A 21590-nucleotide genomic window follows, 5' to 3' on the forward strand; every position below is an offset into this window, starting at 1 on the left:
ATGTTTTAATGTGATGTGCTTGATTAACAACACAAGCTTGGAAAATGCTGCTGGGCAAAACAAACTAACCTCCACCTCGCTGCCACGCTGTAGAAGCAAAATGCTCTGGGTTTACAAACAGTGGACTGTTAGAGAAAATCCATTTAGCTACCCTGATATCTGTAAATGTCTCTCCGCAGCCTGCAGTGATTTAAACTTTGCCAAAAAAACAACTAAACGTAGCACAAAGATATGGGGCAGATACAGAGGCTTTGCTGCTGGGTCACAAATCTGCCACCAGCTACATCTGGCCCCATCATGAACATTCACTGGAGAATTGACTACTGGCTACTTACTTATGTCAAACAACAGAACAGACCAACAGATATACCTGAACAATGATGGGGTGAAAAAGTCTGATAGTAGATGGCTTTCCAAAGTAAAATGATTGTCTTTTCCTTCAGGTTGGATTTTTTTTCCCATTTGAATAGTACATTTACATGTACAGTAGTTAATATGATTCATAAGATATAAAGGCTGAAATTCAGATAATAAAGTAACTATTTTGAGCAAAGCTCTTTCTTGCGGACTGCATCAAATCCCGTCACATCTACAGTTGTTCCCTTAATAGCTCATCACCGTGCAGTACAAAAACCATCCTTTCCAATGGCCACAATTCCGTCCTAAATTAATAATAATAATGGTAACTTTCTAGGTATGAAGGAGCTAGTTCGACAGAACTACCAGTATAAACCGTGCTAAGTAGGGGTCAACCCAAATAGTCCACTATTTGAAGATAAGATCAAAGGGGTCTGATTCGACTGCCAATCTCAAAGTCCAATCACAGACAGTGACAGTGAAATAATAATGAAACAAATGGTCATGTCCATGTGTGGCTCTTCACAAGGATGACCTGAAGCTTTGGCTGTTGCCACGGTAATCAACGTCCAGATCAGAATTTAAATGCATTTTGTTGAATAATTGTTATACTGTACATGCATTACCCCAACAAAAAACCCAAAATAGCCTGTGACATTACGACCAGTAATTCCACATTATATTATTCCAATAGGTTTACACTTTCTGTAAAATTCAGGGATTATCTCTGCTCCTCAATTTGAACAAAGCGATTAATCAGAATCAATGCGTTAATTGTTTTTTTTGTTTTTTTAAATACTATTTTATTTAATGAATATAACTTCTCTCGCATTGTGTGCAGCAAGCTGGATAGAACACAGTTTTTTTATTGTGACTCTCATCACAGTATTAACCCTACAAGAGGTTAAATACCTAAACTCTGAGTCAGTTAGTACTTGGAGACATAGGCGCCGATCCCGTGGGTGCTTCGGTGCTCGAGCACCCACTGACAACGTTGAGCACCCACTGGCCAATCGGGATGGCCGATGAACAAAAAAAACAAAAAAGTGAATAAATGAAACTTGTGGTGGAACTGTATCTTTAAAATGAACTGCCTTTACTTGAATCGTATTATCCAATTAAAATCATTAGGCCAGCTCTGTGCTTGTACACTATGGCGTAGTCACCTAACAGGTAACCAATCGGATGATTGGATTTGGCTGCGGCTAAACAATGTAGGACTTAGAAAAAATAAAGTTATGGATGGGGTCCGTGTGGGGGAGAGTGAGTCCGCATGAGGTGGCCTTAGTCCGGATCGAAAGACCGGCCGCACACGCCTGGATGTATGTTAGAGAACCACATGGGGGGTCGGTGTGTAGGAGAGTGAGTCTGCATGAGGTGGCCTTAGTCCGGATCGAAAGACCGGCCGCACACGCCTAGATGTATGTTAGACTACCATATGCGTGAGGACTTAGAAAATAAACGAACACAACTCATTTTGGAGTACCATATGCGTGAGGACTTAGGAAAAATCTAAAAATGTATTTTTGGAGTACAACGTTAGTTGTGGTTATGCAGTAAAAGTCAGTTTGTGACAATCATTACCTTGGTGGTATTCATTTAATTTGAGCACCAAAAATAATAAAATAAATAAATAAATAAATTGAGCACCCACGGGCAAAAACATAAATCGGCGCCTATGCTTGGAGAGGCCAAACCTCTTCAAAAGCCTTCGAAAAAAAAAGTCCAGTTGCCTATGGTAAAGCTTCCGGAGATACACACATTACTTTTAGCAAATAATTGCAAATGCATATGTACAGTATGTGCGTATGTATTGTCTTCCTTGGCCCTTTCAACCCCCCATAGTGTGCTTGTGTGCGATGAGGTTTTTTCTGAAAGGAATGGGATGCAATTACTTTTTCTAATTGCTGCCTTTTGTTGTAGTGTCTTTTTGTCTGCTGCCTTAAATCAGGCTAATATAGATGCCCTTTAAATACTCTTAAGAGTGATTCAGACTGACTCACCACGATTCGAAAAACATGTAATATTTGTAATGTTTTTCCTTTCCCCCCTCTAGCACACTATTTTAGATCATTATGACTATAATTTAGAATAATGAATAGTGCCCATAATGTAGAAGTGTGTGTTGTTCTTTCACTGTCCCTGTTCTGTATCAAACACCAACACATACACAAAGTGACTAATTAGTTCACAACAAAATATTAATCCAAGTCCATTAAAAATGTCACACTCTCGCAACCTCTCAAATGCTTTCATTGAGCATATTAGTAAGAAAGACTTAAGGTCAATGGGCCTCATGCATAAAGTGAAAAAACACAGACAGATACAGAAACGCTGCAAAGCCAACAGAAGGAAAATGAGTGACATAAGTTTTTAGTCAACTCTAAAGGCCTGCACACAGCTGGGACAATATTATCTGTCGTCATGGTTTGTGGCTGTTGATGTTCCTGAAGTCGACCACCGCATCAGTGGTGTTGAAAAATTAGGAAATAAGTTTGAATTTAACATTCTGGTTGATTCAGATAGTATTCCAGATATTGCCTTTTGACAGAGTGTTAGGTTTTTTGCTGATTACTCGCACATCAATTCAAATGATGGTACAATATTATCTGAATCATGCAATCTGAATATTAAAATTAAAACAAAGAAAAGGTACTTCATGAGCTCATTTCCATCGGTTCTGTAAGACAAATGCTGAGTTTTTGTATTTGGCTTGGTCTGTTTGCTAAATGTCAAGTTCATAAAGATGCCATCATTTGACATAATTTCCTTTTGTTTGGTTATGGGCTCTGCAAAGTTTGGCCAATCAGATGGTCCTATAATAATTAAAAAATAGATAACTTTTATTAACTAGATAACTAGATAACTGCTATTTTTAAACAAGTAAAATCCCTAATTACAAATAATTAACAATAATTCTCAATGTTGGTAGAGTTTGCGCACATTAAATGGAGAGGCAGAGACAGAAGCACATGGGCAAAAGGTGTTCCAAGTAAGGAAACGCGGGATCCGGCCATGTTTCATCTTAACACCACAGAAGGGGTTTGGTTTTGGCTCACGGTCCATCATTTAATTTAATTTTTTCCGAGCAGAAAAATGTGGCCTTTTGCATGTTTTCTTATGTTGCAGTATATGAAGCACTCAGGGACATAACTTAACATGTAGCTCATAGCCCAACATACAGAATCATGGAGGCTTTGAAATCCTAATACGTGGTAGATGAGTTTGATTTCTTATTTAAATAAAAAGTCACAAACAAGTACATGCACCTTCACATATTCCACATGTCCATTCCTCAGTATGATGTAGAATGCACTTAACACTTCCTTGCATCGCGCTCAGTTCTTTCTTCTATTTGTAAGTTCTTTCCCATCTTGTCAGACATGCAGCTGAGGTTTTCAGCCATTTTGTCATTTGCATGTGAAAGACTATTGTCAGCGTATCGTGAACATGGAAGGAAGAGGAACACAGCGTGCTCCCACCCAAATGGGCAAACAGGGAGATAGAAGAGGACTCTGTGGAAGACTGCAGAGTTCATGACATTATACCACAGCAGAAGTCTAATCTGATCATCACAGAGCCACGCAATAATGGACCTATCCCCGTTAAAAAGAGATGCACTGAAATTGCCTTTGGCTTTTTTTTTTAAGACATTCTTGGTGTAGTGGCATTATAAATAGTGTGTGACTGTGCAGTGGGGGTGTTTGTATCAAAAGCAGCAGGTAATACAAAGAAATGAAAAGGCTGAAGAAGGAAGGATTAGTGCTTTTATTGCCCATTCATTCTGGCTAAGGACACACTATATTAAAGAGTCGAGCTATACGCAATCAACACGGTTGGTTCGGCAGGCAGACACAAACTCTGCCATACCAAACAAAAGAGGTTTTAAAAGCTTATTCATTTGTACACATCAAAGGAGTGCTTTCACTTTGTTTTACAGGGTGATTAAAATATTCTTGGAATGGACAGGCTGTGGGCTTGTTTCCATTGGATGTTATAATGTACCTCAGATATCTGTGTTTATTGGGCACTTTGGTGTTTGGAATGTTTGAATAAACTTTGCACAGAAGGCGGCACTAAAAATGTCCATAAGGGAGTTAACATTGTGAATTCAGAGTCCAAAGGTTTTTTTTTCCCCCCCTAGGTCTTGAATGAATTAAAGACTGAATTAATTCATCGGCTTCAGGGTTCATCCTCTTGAGGACATGAATGTTCTCAAAGGTTTCATTGGAATGGGTGTATTAGATATTTATGTGTCCAAATGGAACACAATTTATTTTCTTACAAAAAGTCAGAAGGGCTGGGCAATTAATCAATTACCAATTACAATGTTGGCTGTCCATCAATAATGACAACAAAACAATCATCAAACCTGACTGGCTCATCACAGGTCACGTGACTTCTTAGCCACTAAGTAGTGATGTAAGCAATTACTCAAGTTATTGTCTCTGATCCAAACAAAGTGGTTTTATTGCCTGAACCTACATTTCTATGAAGACGGAAGTTTATTTTGAAAATAAAAGACGCCTTGAATGAGTGGAAATGTCACAAAACTGACAATAGAGGGGTACCAAGGGTGTAATATTTTGAAGATAATGGCCACTGAACATGCTGTCGAGTTAGGAGTTAGGATTTGTTGTAGGTTTAGGCAGTAATGCCACTTCATTGGCATAGTGTCTGTATTTGGCATTGAAAATTTGACTGGGTTTTTGGTCATCTTGGGTGATCCAAATATGCTGTAAATGTAATGTGCCATAATAGAAACAAGTTTAAAATGCAATATCAGTGAAATAATAATAATAATAATAATAATAAAAATCATCATCATCATCATCATGAAAAAAAAATGGATCCAGACCAGAGAAGCAGTCAAAGAATGAATCAGCCCAGGAGTCATCCTTATTCTGATCTTTAGTAAACAAAAGAGGAGGTGCATTTAGTCAATCAGTTCTTGTTCAGTTCACTAGGTAAATCTCAACACAAGTGGTGCAGTAATTATCAGAGGCCGTCACAGCATGAAACACAGAGTCTTTACACCACATCTCTGAACTTGCTGAAGCCATTTCACTCTCACAACACCAAAACAATCAATAGCACTCTCACTATTATTGGCCTCTTGTAAATTTGTGGTGGTAATTATGCCGTGATAACAAATATTTTGGACCATCCATTTCATTAAACATGCTGTGTCTCATCCCATTAACTTCTGTGTATTGGCAGCCTTAAAATGAAGCCCCAGTGTTTTAACTGTTTTAACTATGAGAGCAGTGGTCCTTGGTAACACCAAGGGCTGGTGGGCTGCCATTTAATGTAATGTAAGGGCTATGTGGAAAGCATCAATGTGAACAAAAGTCCGTACTTCCATTAAGCTAAATATGTTTCTGCAAAGATTGGAGAAGAGTACATTCAGAAATACATTCTAGCCTAACAAGGCTCAGCTGCATAATGCAAGCTCAACTGCACTGACAATAGACATAGCATACCCAATACATGTGTCAATCAGCCAACTATGGAGAGTGATCAGATGACATATTAAATTTAGCTAATTATAACATCCATAAACAGGGAAACAGCTAACCTGGCTCTGTACAGAGTTACACAATTTGCCAATCTGCTCATTGTTTAACTAGGATCGTTGTCTACATAGCCGGGCCTGCTTGGAATGCCTTTCAGTTTCCCTGAATCTCTCGAGTTTTGCCCCCACTGGACAGCTAATGGCTGCTTCTCTGCACTGTGCTTATACAGCGATTACAGCTTCTAACTCTGTCCCGACCCAGGGCGTAGTCACCGGAGCATAACACCCACCCTCTGGTTTATGAGGGGTGACGGTAACAAAAATGATATGATAAAAATGGAGGTGATGAAAATGCTTGTGATTTGAAAAATGGAGCCATAAAAAATGGATGTGAAATGAAAAATAGAGTGACAAGTTATAAAGTTATTTGATTCGTTTAAAGATAATATTGGGCTAAAACAACTGTGATGCAATGAAAAACAGAACTGGCATTAACCCTTTGGCCCAAAACTGCCATTTATCATTTAAGGAAGGTGACTGTAATCGTGGGAGTTACAGAAAATAATTAAAGTAAAGGAATGGGATGAAAATAGTTAGATATGAATGTATGTGAAAAAAAAAAATGTCAATCAAAAAACCCACTACGATAGCTTTGGGAGTTATGTCCTGGAAAGATTTCTTGGCTAACAACAGTTAGATATTGGCTGTGTTCATCAACCATATTGAGCAAACCATACTGGAACCAGAGATACTGTTCAGTAGTTCTGGGCAAGAATTGGTAGGTAGCTGGGCTTGGAGGTACAACCCCAAGGCGAACAATTAGAAAGATGTCCAATTTTTCTTTTCCTTCTCAAGTAAACCCCATGATTACTCTGACCTACAATAATTAAATCAACTCATAACCAAATAAACCAAACTTTTTTGTACTTATAAGATAGACACATTATTTTACAATGAATGGGTTCCACACTTTTAAGCATGAACTGGAATCAACATTTTGTGACACCACCTGATCTGCTCTTTGTCTCTTCAGACAGCATTGAAGATTACATCCAGACTACATCATCCAACGTGGAATCAGCCAATCAGGAGCTTGCAAAGGCCAACCAATACCAGGTACAGCCAACCGCCCCGTACTGCAGTGTGCTGCACGCTTTGCACTCACTTTGATCTGTTTTAATTTTGTGTACTTGACTGAGCTTTTTGTATTGTAATGCAGTAACAAGAAGCTTAGCTTGATCAGTCATGCAAACAGGGACTTTGCTAACTAGATTACACAGCTTTATCACATCCCCCACTAGCATAATAACAGAGATGATGTAATTTCATGTCATACTTTACTAGCTTTTGCCTCAGTTAAATTAATTGTATAAAAAAAAACAGAGCATTGCCTGGAGTCTTCACACAAAACCACATATGTAATTCCAATTCCATGAGAAAGTATTACTTCTACTGAGATAATGGTTATATATTTGCAATTTTATCCAACGAGTGTATTGGCTTAGAGAGGAAACTGTGTTAATGGGCAAATAACCGCAGCCAGAAATTAAATAGAAAATGTTTTTGTTTTTTTCTATGTGGTTTTTGGGGTGGCTAGAGTTTTCACTTCACAGCACATATTGGAGAGACGTTTTATGAGATGCTCAAGGGTCTGTTTTCCTTCTTTCTTCCAAGGAAATATATGTGTCTTCTGCCATTGTGTCAGGGACTATCTCAGTAGGCCAGAGCTCAGAGTGGCTCTGTGCTGTCGACGCCCCTGGCTATGGTAAATAATGTATTGACTGAAGTATCACTGGGTTAATAAAGGATCTAACTTTTTTTTTTACATGGGTTACATAGCTCCAGAGCTTCATCTGAACTCTCTACTTGCAACACCTTTTGACAGCCATGGAAAATACTGTATCATGTTGTTGTTCTGGACATTTAGAAAGTGGAACTAAGACGTAGAATTCATATCTACACCGTTCTGGAGACCATGTTAATCCGACACATTATATTTTATTTTAATCATATTTTGACCAATTTGTTTTTCTATATATGGATGCATTTTCAACATCATATCAGCAGCTACTCAATGTGAAAACTGGGCAGTATTCAGAGTCTGTCATCACTGCAGTGCTTTCTGTCCGTCCCCAACGCTGCTGCTCTTCTAGCGAGCGAACAAATGAGCGAATGGCAACAGCTTTCCCATTAATTGTCATTTCATTATCTCAAGGAGAGCTGAGCCGTGACCAAGCTCACACTGAGCAATTTAGCTCTCCGCCAATCCAGAAAGCCGCTGTCTTTGGCAGAGGCAGAAGAGCTGAAAGAAAGAAAGACAACAAAGGAGAAGACAGAGACACAGACAGACAGGCATGCTCAGAGTCAGGCAGACAGCTTCTGAACCTGGACTGAGGCAAATCCTGATTCTACACAGTCCCATGTTGACATCAAAAGATGTCTTTTTTTCTGCTCAGAACACTGTCAAAATGACAATTCATACCTGTAAGGACAACACATTCTCACTTCCAACTTATCACCCAGGAAAGTGTCAATTATTGACATGTCAGGGCAACCCGCTCTCCCTCCAAATGTATCCAATACCACAGCTTGGTCAGTGCTCCACTGTGTTGGACACCCGCGTATGTGACCGGGCTTTCAACACCAAAGAACCTCATCCTTATTACATGCTCAGTAAAACTAAATAAGAAAAGTAGCAGTAGTAGTAGTAGATAGAGAGATGGGTGGTGGCTAAGTTGAACAAACACTTTGATCAAGGAGACTGTTGTTGATGTCCTGTGCAAAACTAAAAGTTAACATTGACATTTTGTCACATCAGTCGTGAATAATAATAATAATGGATTGGATTTGTATGGCGCTTTTCAAGACACTTAAAGCGCGGCTGCCATTCTGCGCCTACTGCCCCCTTCCCTCTGCAGTGTCTTGCTCAAGGACACAACGACCATGACACAGTGACAAGGGCGGGGATTGCCAACCCGCTCTACCACCTGAGCCACAGCCCGTCGTCATTAGTAAGCTGAGTCGTTATTGTTGTTAGTCAAGTCAACATTAACCATGATATTTTACAAAATCTAAAGCTAGGTGGTTTAATTGCCTAAACTGTCTGTGAAGACAGAAATTTATTTTGAAAAGACACTTTGCATGTTACACACTTTGATGGACATGCCTTCCCTGGCACTGGGGGGGGGGGGGGCATCATTGTTTCAATCTATAAAACTCCCACATAGTTTTTCATAGATTTTGTTTACGGAACAAAGCTACCACAAGAGATTGTGGTTAGACTCAATAATAAGTCAAATATAGCTTGATTTCACACAGGAAAAGGACAGCCATCTGCTGTGTGAAAGTCCTGTGTTTGTTTGTTCTATGCACTCTCTCCTCCCTAGGCAGACTTTCTGTTTATACTACGTCAGTTGCTCTGATCGTTTAATAATGACGCCGATGCGTTTACATTGGGATTAGTTGAAAGCCGACTGCGTCTCATACAGTGTGTCTCGGTGCATTGGTATCAGACAGGAAGGGGCACTGACCAAGAATGGGGATGAGGATGGGTGCGTTGAGATTGATATCATGAAAATATATATCTCTGTGCATGGCTGCAGTCAATCAAAAGCATAAAACTGTTTCCCAACTGTTGGACTATGCAGCTTTTTTCTTTTTTCAAAAATTTGTCAGACATTTTACCTGAGGCCAGTGCTTTCAAATCAACTGACACTCTTTACAGTGCACACACTCAGCCCGGCGCTTCTCCTTCAGGCTGACATTTCAACTGCTTTTAGCAGGTTCATGTCAACTGACAATTTCAATAGCTTTAATCTCTTACCCTTTAACTGGCTGTTCCATGGCGTTCAGTGCTTACATATTAACTCACACGATGCTGTTTTCCTTTCTGTACAGTACTTCAGCTCTAACTGACAATTGGCTATATCTTTTACTTTTCAGCTGACAGTTAAAGTACTTTTAGAGCTTCAACTGAAATTTTGTGTTTTCTGACCGGGCGGCAACCTCCGCATGTACTGAAAAGCCAATGCTGAAGTGCCTAATATTTTTATTCTCTATGCTGGCCATGTCTGCACATTTATCGACCTGCACATCTTGGAAATGACATTGCACCAACATCAACAGTTAAAAGGAAGGCTACTACAAGATAGCATGCGCTGTAGACAAAGAACTCCAAAACAACATATTGCACAGCCCATCCACCCTTAGTCAGGTTTCACTCATACACAATTACATGAACAGCAAATTAACATTAAGATATTTAACATGTTTACAAGGACAATTTTCAACAAGAGTACACTTTTTCTCCTAAATTTGGCTCATCATTACCACATTTGGGTCATCATTACCACAATTTAAAGCAACATTTTGCAGGTTTGAACAATGCAGCAAATCACACATGGCTGAGGTGATTTTACCATAATAGGTGTTTTTTTCTCAGTTAAAACTTTCTTCATTTACTTTTTTTTTTCCAGTAGCTGTGAACAGCGAACAAATGTTTCAACAAAGATCAGAGATGTAGACACTCAGACAAAAGGATGCAAACATGAGTGCCATATTGATTTCATGTCAAGATTTGGAACCAGGAAATTAAGTAGACTAGTGTGGACTCCAGATCTGGTTCAGTTTTACTCAGGTGTCAGCTGTTTGGGAGTTGGATATGCCCCAAGACCTTTCAATGAAAGAAAGAGATTGAACCCTAAGTACTCATGTAGCCTTGAACACTGCTTGATGCTGGTTTACATGCATCACTGCACATCTCCACCGATGGTCAATTAAGAGCGGATGTCATTTTCTTCTCCCGCCCCGCCTTGTCTACTCAGTTTACACTGAAAATAAATTGAATCTATAATCCATTATCCGGGGGGCAGATTACTCTCCCGCTGCAAGTTTCTCTCGTTGCAATGATGTTTTATCACCTCATCTGTGTTCACTGGACCACGAACTCTGATTGTTGATCGCCGCACAAAAAGGTTTTTAATTACCAATAAAACACAGATGTTCTACCAATTCAGTGAACAAAAGCAGTAGCCATTACACTGGGAGGAGAAAGAAAACGATGAAATAACTGAAGACACTTTCGATTTGATTTGTGGATGGGGGTGTGGCGTTGCTTGCTGATGTCATTGTTGAGACTTAAAAGTCATCCATCTTCAGAGCTGAAATTGATCTCCTGGTGAGCAACTACATCCTTCTGAGTCTCAAAAAAAATCAATGCAACAGTTTTCCTGTGGCTTAATTGAGGATAATATAGAGCGCTGGCTATTGTGGTTGTGAAAGGAACAAAGAAAGCAGGGGAAGGAAAAGAAGACAAAAAAAATTAAGATGGCTTGGAAATGAATGGTAGACAGATGATGGACCCATCTACATGCAGACACATACAAATTGTTGCTCTTTTGACTAATATGATCGTGAAAAAGAATAACCTTATCACAGTGTTAAAGCTCTGCACTCGGACTGGGGGATGGGCTAATGGTGACATATTGCTGGGAAACTGGCCGACTGTGCAATCACTCATCCCGTAGTCCCTCTAGACCCATTGAAGGATATGGAGTGGAAATATTAACAATGCTAGAATTTAACCAAGTTGATGTCAGTGACACTCGTGTGCCCAACCCCTATCAGCCACAGCTGACCTGGGCATGTTGGAGAGGAAAGAGAAAACTTGACCTCAAATAAAACATGGGTACATTTGAAGTTTCTTAATCCCACACCAGCCACTGTTTCCGATGGAACAGGCTATATACAAACTCGAAAAACTAACGTTGATACTTCACCATTAGGGGAAAGGAAAAGAAAAAAGAATTTTTCCTGACGATGGCTCTTACCTATCTTAATAAAAGTAAATGGGATTATTGAAATTAACTGCGTTTGCGAGCATATGTGTAAAGCCTTTTTGAATTAAACTGAGAAATATGTATTGATATTTTTGCCTGATGATGCAGTTACAAGAAATGCCTGGTGTTCATCACCCGCTGGACCATCCATCCATCCATCCATCCATTGTCTTCCGCTTATCCACCGGGTCGCGGGGCAGCTGCCTGAGCAGGGACGCCCAGACTTCCCTCTCCCCGGACACTTCCCCTAGTTCCTCCGGGAGGACCTCAAGGCATTCCCAGGCCAGCCGGGTGACATAGTCACTCCAGCGTGTCCTGGGTCTTCCTCGGGGTCTCCTCCCGGTGGGGCATGCCTGGAACACCTCCCGAGGGAGGCGTCCAGGGGGCATCCTGTACAGATGCCCGAGCCACCTCAACTGGCTCCTCTCGATGTGGAGGAGCAGCGCCTCTACTCCGAGCTCCTCCCGTGTGATGGAGCTCCTCACCCTATCTCTAAGGGAGCGCCCCGCCACCCTGCGAAGGAAGCTCATTTCGGCCGCTTGTATCCAGGATCTTATTCTTCTGGTCACGACTCAAAGTTCATGACCATAGGTGAGGGTAGGAACGTAGATTGACCCGTAAATCTCTTCACCACGACGGACCGATACAACGACCGCATTACTGCAGCCGCTGCACTGATCCGCCTGTCAATCTCACGTTCCATCCTTCCCTCACTCGTGAACAAGACCCCAAGATACTTAAACTCCTCCACTTGAGGCAGGAACTCCCCTCCACCCGCTGGACCCTCTTGAAGAAAACAATATTGACTTTTGATTGGTGAAGTTGGAAGCACTGCGTAAGTCACAAACACAATTCTTATATTATACAACTTTGTATCAGTAACCATCAATGCAGTTCGGGTCTATTTTCTGTCACTGAAGCAGTGACAATGTAGTAAGATCATTGGAGCTTTTCCATTTGTTGTTTATTAAACATAAAGTGATGTGCCTTGTTTACCATTTGAAATTTGCAATAGAACGTTGTGTGCTGTGAGTGAGTACTGTTTACAAAGTGCCACCTACAGAAACTTAATTAACGGTAAATCCCAAATCAGAAAGCCCAAGCAAAAAAGTAATCACAGAAGCAGCCGTGCTGTTTGGTTGACAAGTGCAGAAAGTGCAGTGCAAGAACAGGAATGAGGTCTGAGCAACAAAGTTTGAAGACAAAAAGAACAACAACAATAATTATGTTGCAGGAATATGTCAGGCAAGAAAGTGTACGCATTCTGTACGACAGTATTTTCATGTATGGGTTCATATGGTGTGTCTAAAGCATGTGTGACCATGCTCGGGAAGCAACGGAATACACGGAACGGTGTTATGTAATATTGATTTTAAAAAAAAAGGTAAATGTATTTTGTTACAGTTGCAAAAAAAAAGACATAATATTTTAGTAAAAATGGGGATGACCAGCAGGGTTACATTTTTAAAATAATTCTGAATTATATACTTCAATGCACATGCACACATTAAAACATTTCAAGTCTCACACCTCTAACATTACAAAACTGCTTTTACTGGATGTATGTTGCTATTATTAGAGTACACTGCAAGTCATGTGACTTAACAAAGGTGTTAGCCCACATTTAAATAATGGTTAAATAATGTTAATGTGAAGAAGAAGAATACTTCTTCTCCAACCTCTACTTACCTTGCCCTCACTCACAGGCACAACCTGGTGGCAAAAACCATGCAGCGCGTTCCCAAACATTCATACTGCTTAAAATATCACTGCAGCCTGAAATGAACATATATACACAGCAGTACATATGTTTAAATACAAGTATTGATATTTATTTTTTTGTTGACTTTATTTGAATATTTGTTATTGAAGTAATCCAAAAGTAATGGCAAATAATCAATTTAGGTTAACCCATATCTCGTGATTATAATTGAATTGTAATACATTTTTAGAGTTACCCTCCCGACCCTCTCTATATTTCAGATGGAATTGCAATATGTGGATCAGAGTCACTCCCCACCGCAAACATTTCTACCTCAAGCCCTGAATCTGGGAGCAAATAAAGCCAAAGCAGAGTACAAAGCCAGTGCTGGCGCTTCACTCCCCCCCCCCACACACACACACACACACACACACACGCACAGATGTGAAAGGCACTATAAAGCAAGGCTTCTCCTATTGAATCCAGTGTGATTGCACACGCCACACTTTGCTCGGAGATAAGTTCACCTCTCATGCTCAAGGTTAACCCTCAATAGCAGCAATGAAGATGCCTTTGTGAGTCCAAAAAAAGCTCCATTCTTTCTTCACTTTCGTATCACAGAGCTTGAATGAATGAATCACATCGCAATAAATGGCTTCGCTGTCCCTTTAAACAATGGGATCTCAAGTTGTTGGTCAGAGGCGAAGCAGCTGTATGTGACTCCACAACCTCATTTGATTGTTTTGTTTTTTTTAACTTATTTTCTTCAGTGTATTTGATGCTAATATTTTCAAAGAAAAGATTTGACAGTTAATCTGCCCGAAAGTTCTAATTTTGACCAATAATGCAACCCAAATCATTTTACACAGGGCAGCAGGACTCTAATCGTGTATGGTTGAGTTCAATCATGTTTCTCAGTTACATGAAATGCACTGAAAGGAAAAAGAGTGACATTGTCTTTCAAACACTGGTTCACCACAACAGAGCACACTCTGAGCCACTCAAGTCTTCCTGACTTCAACAGATTTTCCCGAATCAACTCACAGAACTCCATCTGAATTTTTTATAATTTTGTGGCTTTTTGTTTTAGTAGCCTCTCTCTGTTTCCCGTACCGATCACCACCTGAATCGGAACCAGGCAGCAAACCTCTGGTCCTGAAACGTGAAGCCAAGTGGAACTGCCTTAAAATGTGCATTCCCTTTGCTTGCCATCAGGGGGCGACTCCTCTGGTAGCAAAAAATAAGTCTACATGTTTTTTCATTGATAAGATATTTTAATTTTAAGTTCCACGTCATGTTGCCTATTTTTCCATTCAATTTCCAGATGTGTCAACCATGTCAGTACTACATGACGGGGCTGATATGCTATTTTTAGGCAAATCAATCTAAAGCCCAGATATGCTGATGCTGATGCACTTTTTGTTCCATTATTGACAATGGTTGTCACAGCGCTTCCTCCCAGGATTCCAGGATTGGCCGTGAAGTCTGTGTTTATTTGCTGCTCGTCTTAAATATCATAATCAGGGTGACTGCATGGGACTCTGAGTTTTATGTAAATTGCGTATAAGCCGATTAACAAGTGAGGCAGTTCCGCTGTAAACATTATTTATTTTATGGAATTCCAATTTTACCGAACCAGATGCGATAAAGGGAAAATAATATTATGGCCATTATCATTGCATTGCATTATTGGTGCATTATGAGGGTATTTCTCATGTCACACAAGGGAAGTATTTTTTCTCCCAGAGACACAGCAAGTTTGTCTTCCACGTAAGGGAGGCGGACAGGAGATATATAGTTGTTTGTATAGCAGTCCTATGAGCTTTAATGGTTATAAGGCAGTTTTTCTGCATTCTCCCTTGAAGAAATAAATGTTTTTTAAAATGGTTTATGGTTGTTAAAAATCCCAGAGGGCCTTAGCCATATTGAAAAATATAAAGGTGAATAAGCCATTTGTGCTCTACCTCCTCTTTTCTCTCTCTTCCTTACTCTTGACAAGCACTGCTGACCTTCATGAGGACATGCAGGGTTTTTTGGGAAAGTGAAGTAAAAAAAAAAAAAAAAAAACCAACTGCAGAGAAGATCATGCTGCCCTTCTAAACTAGGATATCTATAAAATGCAGAATAACTTTACATATAGGAAACAATGACTAAAAACGATATCTCAAGTGTCTGCACAAGGACAAAGCTAATTTCCAGAAGCCCCTCCCCCCCACCCTCCGTTAGTGACCTTTTTGCATAATTATCAGACTGAACAGGGCTTTTGTCATTTTCAGCCATGACCTCCAAGATTTCAAGGTATTAAAGTCCTTAATATTCAAAACAGTTAACTGTTGGTGCTGTTTATTCCTGTCAACAGCACAACAGTTAGAGTTCGAACAACGGCGTGGCTTTGTATGAGGCAGGTTTTAGTGGTCGACAGCAGTGTTGTAGTACTAAAGGTCGGTCGTGGTCCAGGGATCGCTATTAAGACCCCTTTTTTTAGTTCTGGTTCTCATCTCGGAATGGACCCCATTTGAACACACTTTTAACTCTTGTCTCACTTTCAGACAAAGAGGAATCAGGATTTAACTTGAGTGGTCAAGACCACAACTGGGAGTATATCACTCTGGGGGCACGTATCAATCATCGGGATTTGATTTGAATTTGGGAGTGTGAATAAATACGGCTGAATATCCGAGTCAGTCAAAACATAGTAAAATGTATCCTCCTCCAACAAAAACCTCTGCACTCATATTTTGGATGCCATTTTCTGTTGGAAATGTAACAAGTGTGCAATACAAGCAAAGACACCAGTGAAGTTCTGTTTTGTGAGTGGCATCAAGAGCACACCCCCTGGCTACCCAGAGAAACCCGAGCTAAAATAAGAGCCTACCACCAATTATGTCACTGTCTCCACAGGCACAGTTTGAGTTCAGGGGGATCAATGAACCCCATAGTGACTGGAGCATTTACTGATGTATTCATCATGTCAACAAACCACGTAGCCTGCCTATTAGCTGTGTGCTCGAGATCAGACTGGAGACTTAAATTTAACCACTTAAAAGTTGGGTGATATGTGTTATCTTTTGTAGCCTACCTTTTAAAAAAGAAAACACATCTTTGGGTTTTGCAACCAGACACAACACAAGAGGGTTGGGCTCCGTACAAAGGAACACTACTGAACCGAAAACACTGAAAAAGTTCTAAGATGAACGTGAAAACACTGACCTCAACTGGTTGAAACCAAAATGAACTATAATCCCTCTCAATCATCACTTCTGACTGGAAGTGTGTGGCTGTGTCTATATCTGCAGAGAACCAGCTTCCTTCCTGTATTTTCTCTTTTTTGTTTTTCTTATTTTGCTTCTATGTGCAGCCCAATCTCATTCAGAGGTCAAACGCTGCAGCTTTTTAACGCCCCTCAGTCTACCGGGGCTCACAGATCTCACAGGCCTGACACAGAGAGAGCAGACAGGCCATAATAGGATGAAGCCCTTGGGCTGCATTCATTCACAATTTGGCACCTTTCCCCAGGGTTGTGTAAACGCTGGTTCCTCTTTTCATTCACTCTCTAGCTCACTCGACCGCTGCTGCGCTCTGTCTCTCTCTCACTCTCTCTCTCGCTCGTTGAGCCGGAGAGGAGGGGCCGTACTTGTGAGTGCTGTGTTTACAAACAGCGACCAACAATGTGACTACATACTATACCTTTAAGAGGATTCTCCACTCTGAATAGAATCATTCTCAGTAAAAATATTTGTTCCCATCAACATCGTGATGTAAAACACTGAGAATGATGAAGTTGTGAAATATCACATAACAATCTGTAAAAATGCAAACTGATTATATCCAATCTTAAATAGGAACGGTCATATTAGCCATTAGAAGTGATTTAAAAAAAAAAAAGCTGCCGTCTTCTCCCTGAGGACATGCAGCACCCATAGGCCCTAAAGTGCTGGCACTAAGGACAGGCAGATTAAGTCATTGGTGATAAGAGCACCCCTCCCTCTGCATGTCCCTCCGTCCCGCCTCACATCCTACCCCGCAATCTGGAAAATTCTGGTTAAAAAATACTGCAACACTCCCTTTGTTATACTAAGCTTTTTTTTGTTCCCCCCTCTACCTTATTTATTTTCTTGTTCTCCCCAAATAACAGCAGTGGCGGGATGAGCGAGTGGGAGGAATAGAAAAAGAAGGGTTTTCAAGAGTGCGGGAGGGAGGGAGGGAATACAGTATATAGAGAGAGGGAGCGACTCAGCACTGTCAGAGTGAGCAGAGAGAAGGAAGAGGATGGCAGAGAAAGTTTATAAGGCATAGTTTAGGAGGAAACGCGTGAGAGAAGCTGGGGAATCTGCGGTGGCCAGCTGCAAGAGGGGAGATAGCGGAGAAAGGCTTTTAATTCTCAATCCCCACAGAGCCTTTGAAAATTACCAATCTTCTTATCACAGACGCAGGGCTGCTTATGCAAATTGTTGTGGAGTGGAACGTTTAAACGGAAAATTACTCGACAGCATTTTTTTCCCTCCCCTCCTCCCTCTCTCCCTCTCTCTTCCACACAGAAAGCCTGTTTTGAGTCTCAGATAAGAAGATGAATTGCTCTCTCCGTGCTTTGAAGCGCGTCAGGATTTAAAGACTCCAGCCTCGGCTCTGGTCTAACGCCGCTGCTCTCGTTGCCTTTGTAGCAGAAAACAGGCTGGGAGGGGAAAAAAAAAACGGGGAGAAAAAGCATTTCAAAACAACATAGATTCTGTGCTCCAACACAGCGTCGCCGCCTGAGGAAACAAAGAAATAAATAAATTCCCTTACCCCAACTCTTCCCCTCTATTTACTTTAATATTTTTGCTTAACACAGTCAACACTTTTTTTTTCCAGACATGGCAAATAATTGACATGGATGAATAAAGCTCATGTGCTGTGTGGAGGAAATGTTTGAAGCATTTGAAATCTGAAATGTACCACAGGCAATAAGAGACATGAAAAACAGTGTTGAAAAAAAAACATTTAAGAGCCACGAGCACTTCAAATGGAAATAACTTATTGCATGCAAGTGACGGAGAAATTGTGTCGTTTTACATGTTTCTGAGTTTCATGTTGTGTAATCAAGTAGATTTAATGTGATGTTGTTAACAATATGGGTGAAACACCTGAAATCAACACAGAGACGTCCTTCATATTAAAAGAGTGCGTATTTCATTAACATGAATACGTGTTAAGTAAATCAATGAAAAGGTGTGAGTTCAAAATGGATGTACGCTTTCATAATGAGGTGATACACCTGCAGTAAACACCATCTTGATGACGTTTTTCTTCGGCTTTCTTCTGGTTTTTTCTTCATTTTAACTTTTGAAGCTAAGCAACGACCCGAGCACTCAACAAGCTAATTAATTGATAGACCTGCACGGGCTGAGTAGATACATTCCGGAAAAATAAAAAATGATTTAATTTGCGTGATTTACATCTTGCCAGTCTTTTGCCTCCCTCCTGTTCGTCCTCCTCTCAGTCAGTCAAGGTGCCATCACACAGACAAGAATAATGTGCAGCCGAGCCATCACAGGGTGACTGCACAGCATTTTAATGGAAGGGAAGTGTAGGCCAACCCCTGGACAGCCATTCAGTCGTCCTCCATTTTATCTGTATTCATCACCTTGAATCTTCTAGTTCTTCAACTTTTACGTTCATTTTATCCGGTTGAAATGCCACTTCCCTCGTTCTTCCGTGCTCCCTTTTAAGATGGGGCAGCCATCTTCTCTGTTCATATTTTGAGTTTATGCACATGTGGGCTTTGGGGTTGCATTAACTTAGCTCCAAGACAAAAGAAATATGCAGATGTGGCGGTTGTGGCTCTGTTTTGAGATTTGCTAATGCACTTAATGCAAACATAAATAAATATGTTGAGTCCTCATGAACTGATAAATCACTGTTAACTACCAGTCTAAATTAGGATTTCAAACAAGACTAATGCTCGGACTCAATCATTATCTTCACAGAGGCAGCTGAGGAAGAGGAAGTGCTACCTCCTGGTGGCTGGAGCCATCGTCCTCACCATCCTCATCATCATCATTGCTGTGTCAGCAAGAAAATGAGCCTGGCCACTGTGGTAAGAAACATCTACTTACAAAACAACACTGCAACTGTACCAGATATATGAAATTGTAATAATCCATGTTAATAATGCTAGTAGTTTGCCATGTATAGCTGATATTTGCTATTCATTGAAATTGGGGTATCAACCAACTTGATGTGAACATCTAAGAGAAAAGCTAGAAAAGCTCTCTTGACAAACATGTTTTTTTTTTATATTCATTACTATTTGACGTTCAATACAAGCGTTCTCTGCTTGCATAATTATTGATTGTCACCGGAAAAGAAAAGCTGTGAAACAAGGCATTATTTTCCTAACAGCAGGCTGAGTCGAGGCTCCTGTGGCGACTGGTCCATGTTGAGACTCCATTTCCCGCTCGACGCTCAAGCTGCTAGACAATATCAGTTACTAGAGCAAGGCTGTCGAACTGTTTGCACATGTTTGAAGAAAGCTTTGTTGATGCTCACATGTGCTGTCACAAAGCATCGCCACAGTCCAGGCAAAAATAATGACTGGGACCATGGGGTTCATATTTTTTTGGTTGAAATTACTGTGACATTACTTTGTCTTCTATTTTCAAGAGTTTTACATCTTTAAATTGAGTATTGAAATAAGCATCTAAATCCAACTGCCTAAATTCATAATTTATCAAAAAAAACATCCAAACCTAAAAGTTTAAAGTAAAGTTAAAACTATATGATCAGTGATCAAGTTTAAGAAACATTCATTTAATGTTACTTTCACACATTTTATGAATGTTTACAATGATTTGATTGGAGGGGAGAGTGGTTTAATAAGATCCCATTTATAATACCTAAAAAGAAAATGCAGCAAAATGAGACACATGTTGGATTTTAGCACCTAGGACAATAAACATAACCTAATTTATCAGCCTGAAGCTCAATGTGTTAATGGTCCCGTGTGCTTTTGATCCATTGTCGATATAGAGATTGAGATTAGTACAGCCTTAATTGTTCACATTATCTTAATTTGATTTACCTTTTCCATATTTTTCCAATAAGCTAAAAAACAAAACATTTTTATGTTCACTCTTTTATACTGACAAAAGATTGATCATTAAAGTAAGTGTTTAAGATGCAGTGAGCAGGCCTTCATACAGACATCCTTTTATTGTCTGGTAGTTAAAATGATTGACCTCTCTTATTCATTATGGAGGCGACGGATGTCATCATGGCTTCCATAACACAGGAAGAGAATCTGTTACAATGAGTGACTGACCACTTCATAGCTCAATGCCCACTGTTATCCACCCAACCGTTTGCTGTATGCCTTCTGTCAGTGTCTATCAACCTGTCAGTCAATTTTTTATATGGTACTCTAAAATGAAAAGAAGTCTGACCGGCATGCTTCAAAAGTTGGAAAATAAAAACACGATTAAAGAAAATCAAAGAGTCCAACAAGAGAAAGAAATAAACAACCTGTGTGGTAAACACAGAGGACTGAGGAGAAATCACACACAAACGTAAACCATGGAGACAAGGCATGATTTGAAAACGCTTCTGAAAAATATGACCTCAGAACAGAACTTGCAGTATATCGAGAGATTGTGTGGAGGAACATCAAAACTAGAGAAGGCAAGTTCTGAAGAACTTGCGGTTGTGAATGCTCCCTGTTGACAAGCTGAAGCCAAATGTGGATTGCTGCCTTTGAAAACTTTGAATAATGTCTAGAATATATAAAAACTGGAAAATAATGTAGGGTTTGTTGAAAAGCTAAGTGACCAATATTTGAACTGTGCAAAAAGTATGAATGCTGTTACAAAGTTGAATTCATGTGAAAAAGTCCTAATCTTTGTGAACGTTTGAACGGAGTTTCTATCTTGAAGTGTGAATGACTAGATGAGCTTTGAAAATTCTTGAAAAAGTGTGAATATTGAGGATTTTTTGAAGATTCCGTAATCTGCTTGAAAAGTGGACGAAAAACATAAAATATCTCTGAAATTATGAATGATATCAATTAGAAAAATAGACACAGTCGATTCCCAATTGAGATGAATATTCTGTGTTTGAATGGAGTGAATATGTTGAAAAAAAGAAAATTAAAATTGACTCAAACTTTTACTGTGAGTCAACTGAAATGAATCAGAATGGACATAAC

General features: G+C 40.0%; 1 protein-coding gene across 1 annotated transcript in view; it reads left to right on the top strand.

Annotated features, from left to right (window-relative positions):
- Positions 1–21590, top strand: part of tsnare1 (T-SNARE Domain Containing 1) — a 114070-nt gene that overhangs the window by 73400 nt on the left and 19080 nt on the right. The window contains exons 10-11 of the mRNA XM_084027916.1: positions 6906–6988; positions 19378–19487. Coding sequence (XP_083884042.1) covers positions 6906–6988; positions 19378–19473 — 179 coding nt within the window. The 3' untranslated portion in view covers positions 19474–19487. The remainder of the gene's footprint in view (positions 1–6905; positions 6989–19377; positions 19488–21590) is intronic.

This window comes from Eutrigla gurnardus (assembly GCF_963514095.1).
Source record: "Eutrigla gurnardus genome assembly, chromosome: 14".
NCBI lineage: Eukaryota > Metazoa > Chordata > Actinopteri > Perciformes > Triglidae > Eutrigla > Eutrigla gurnardus.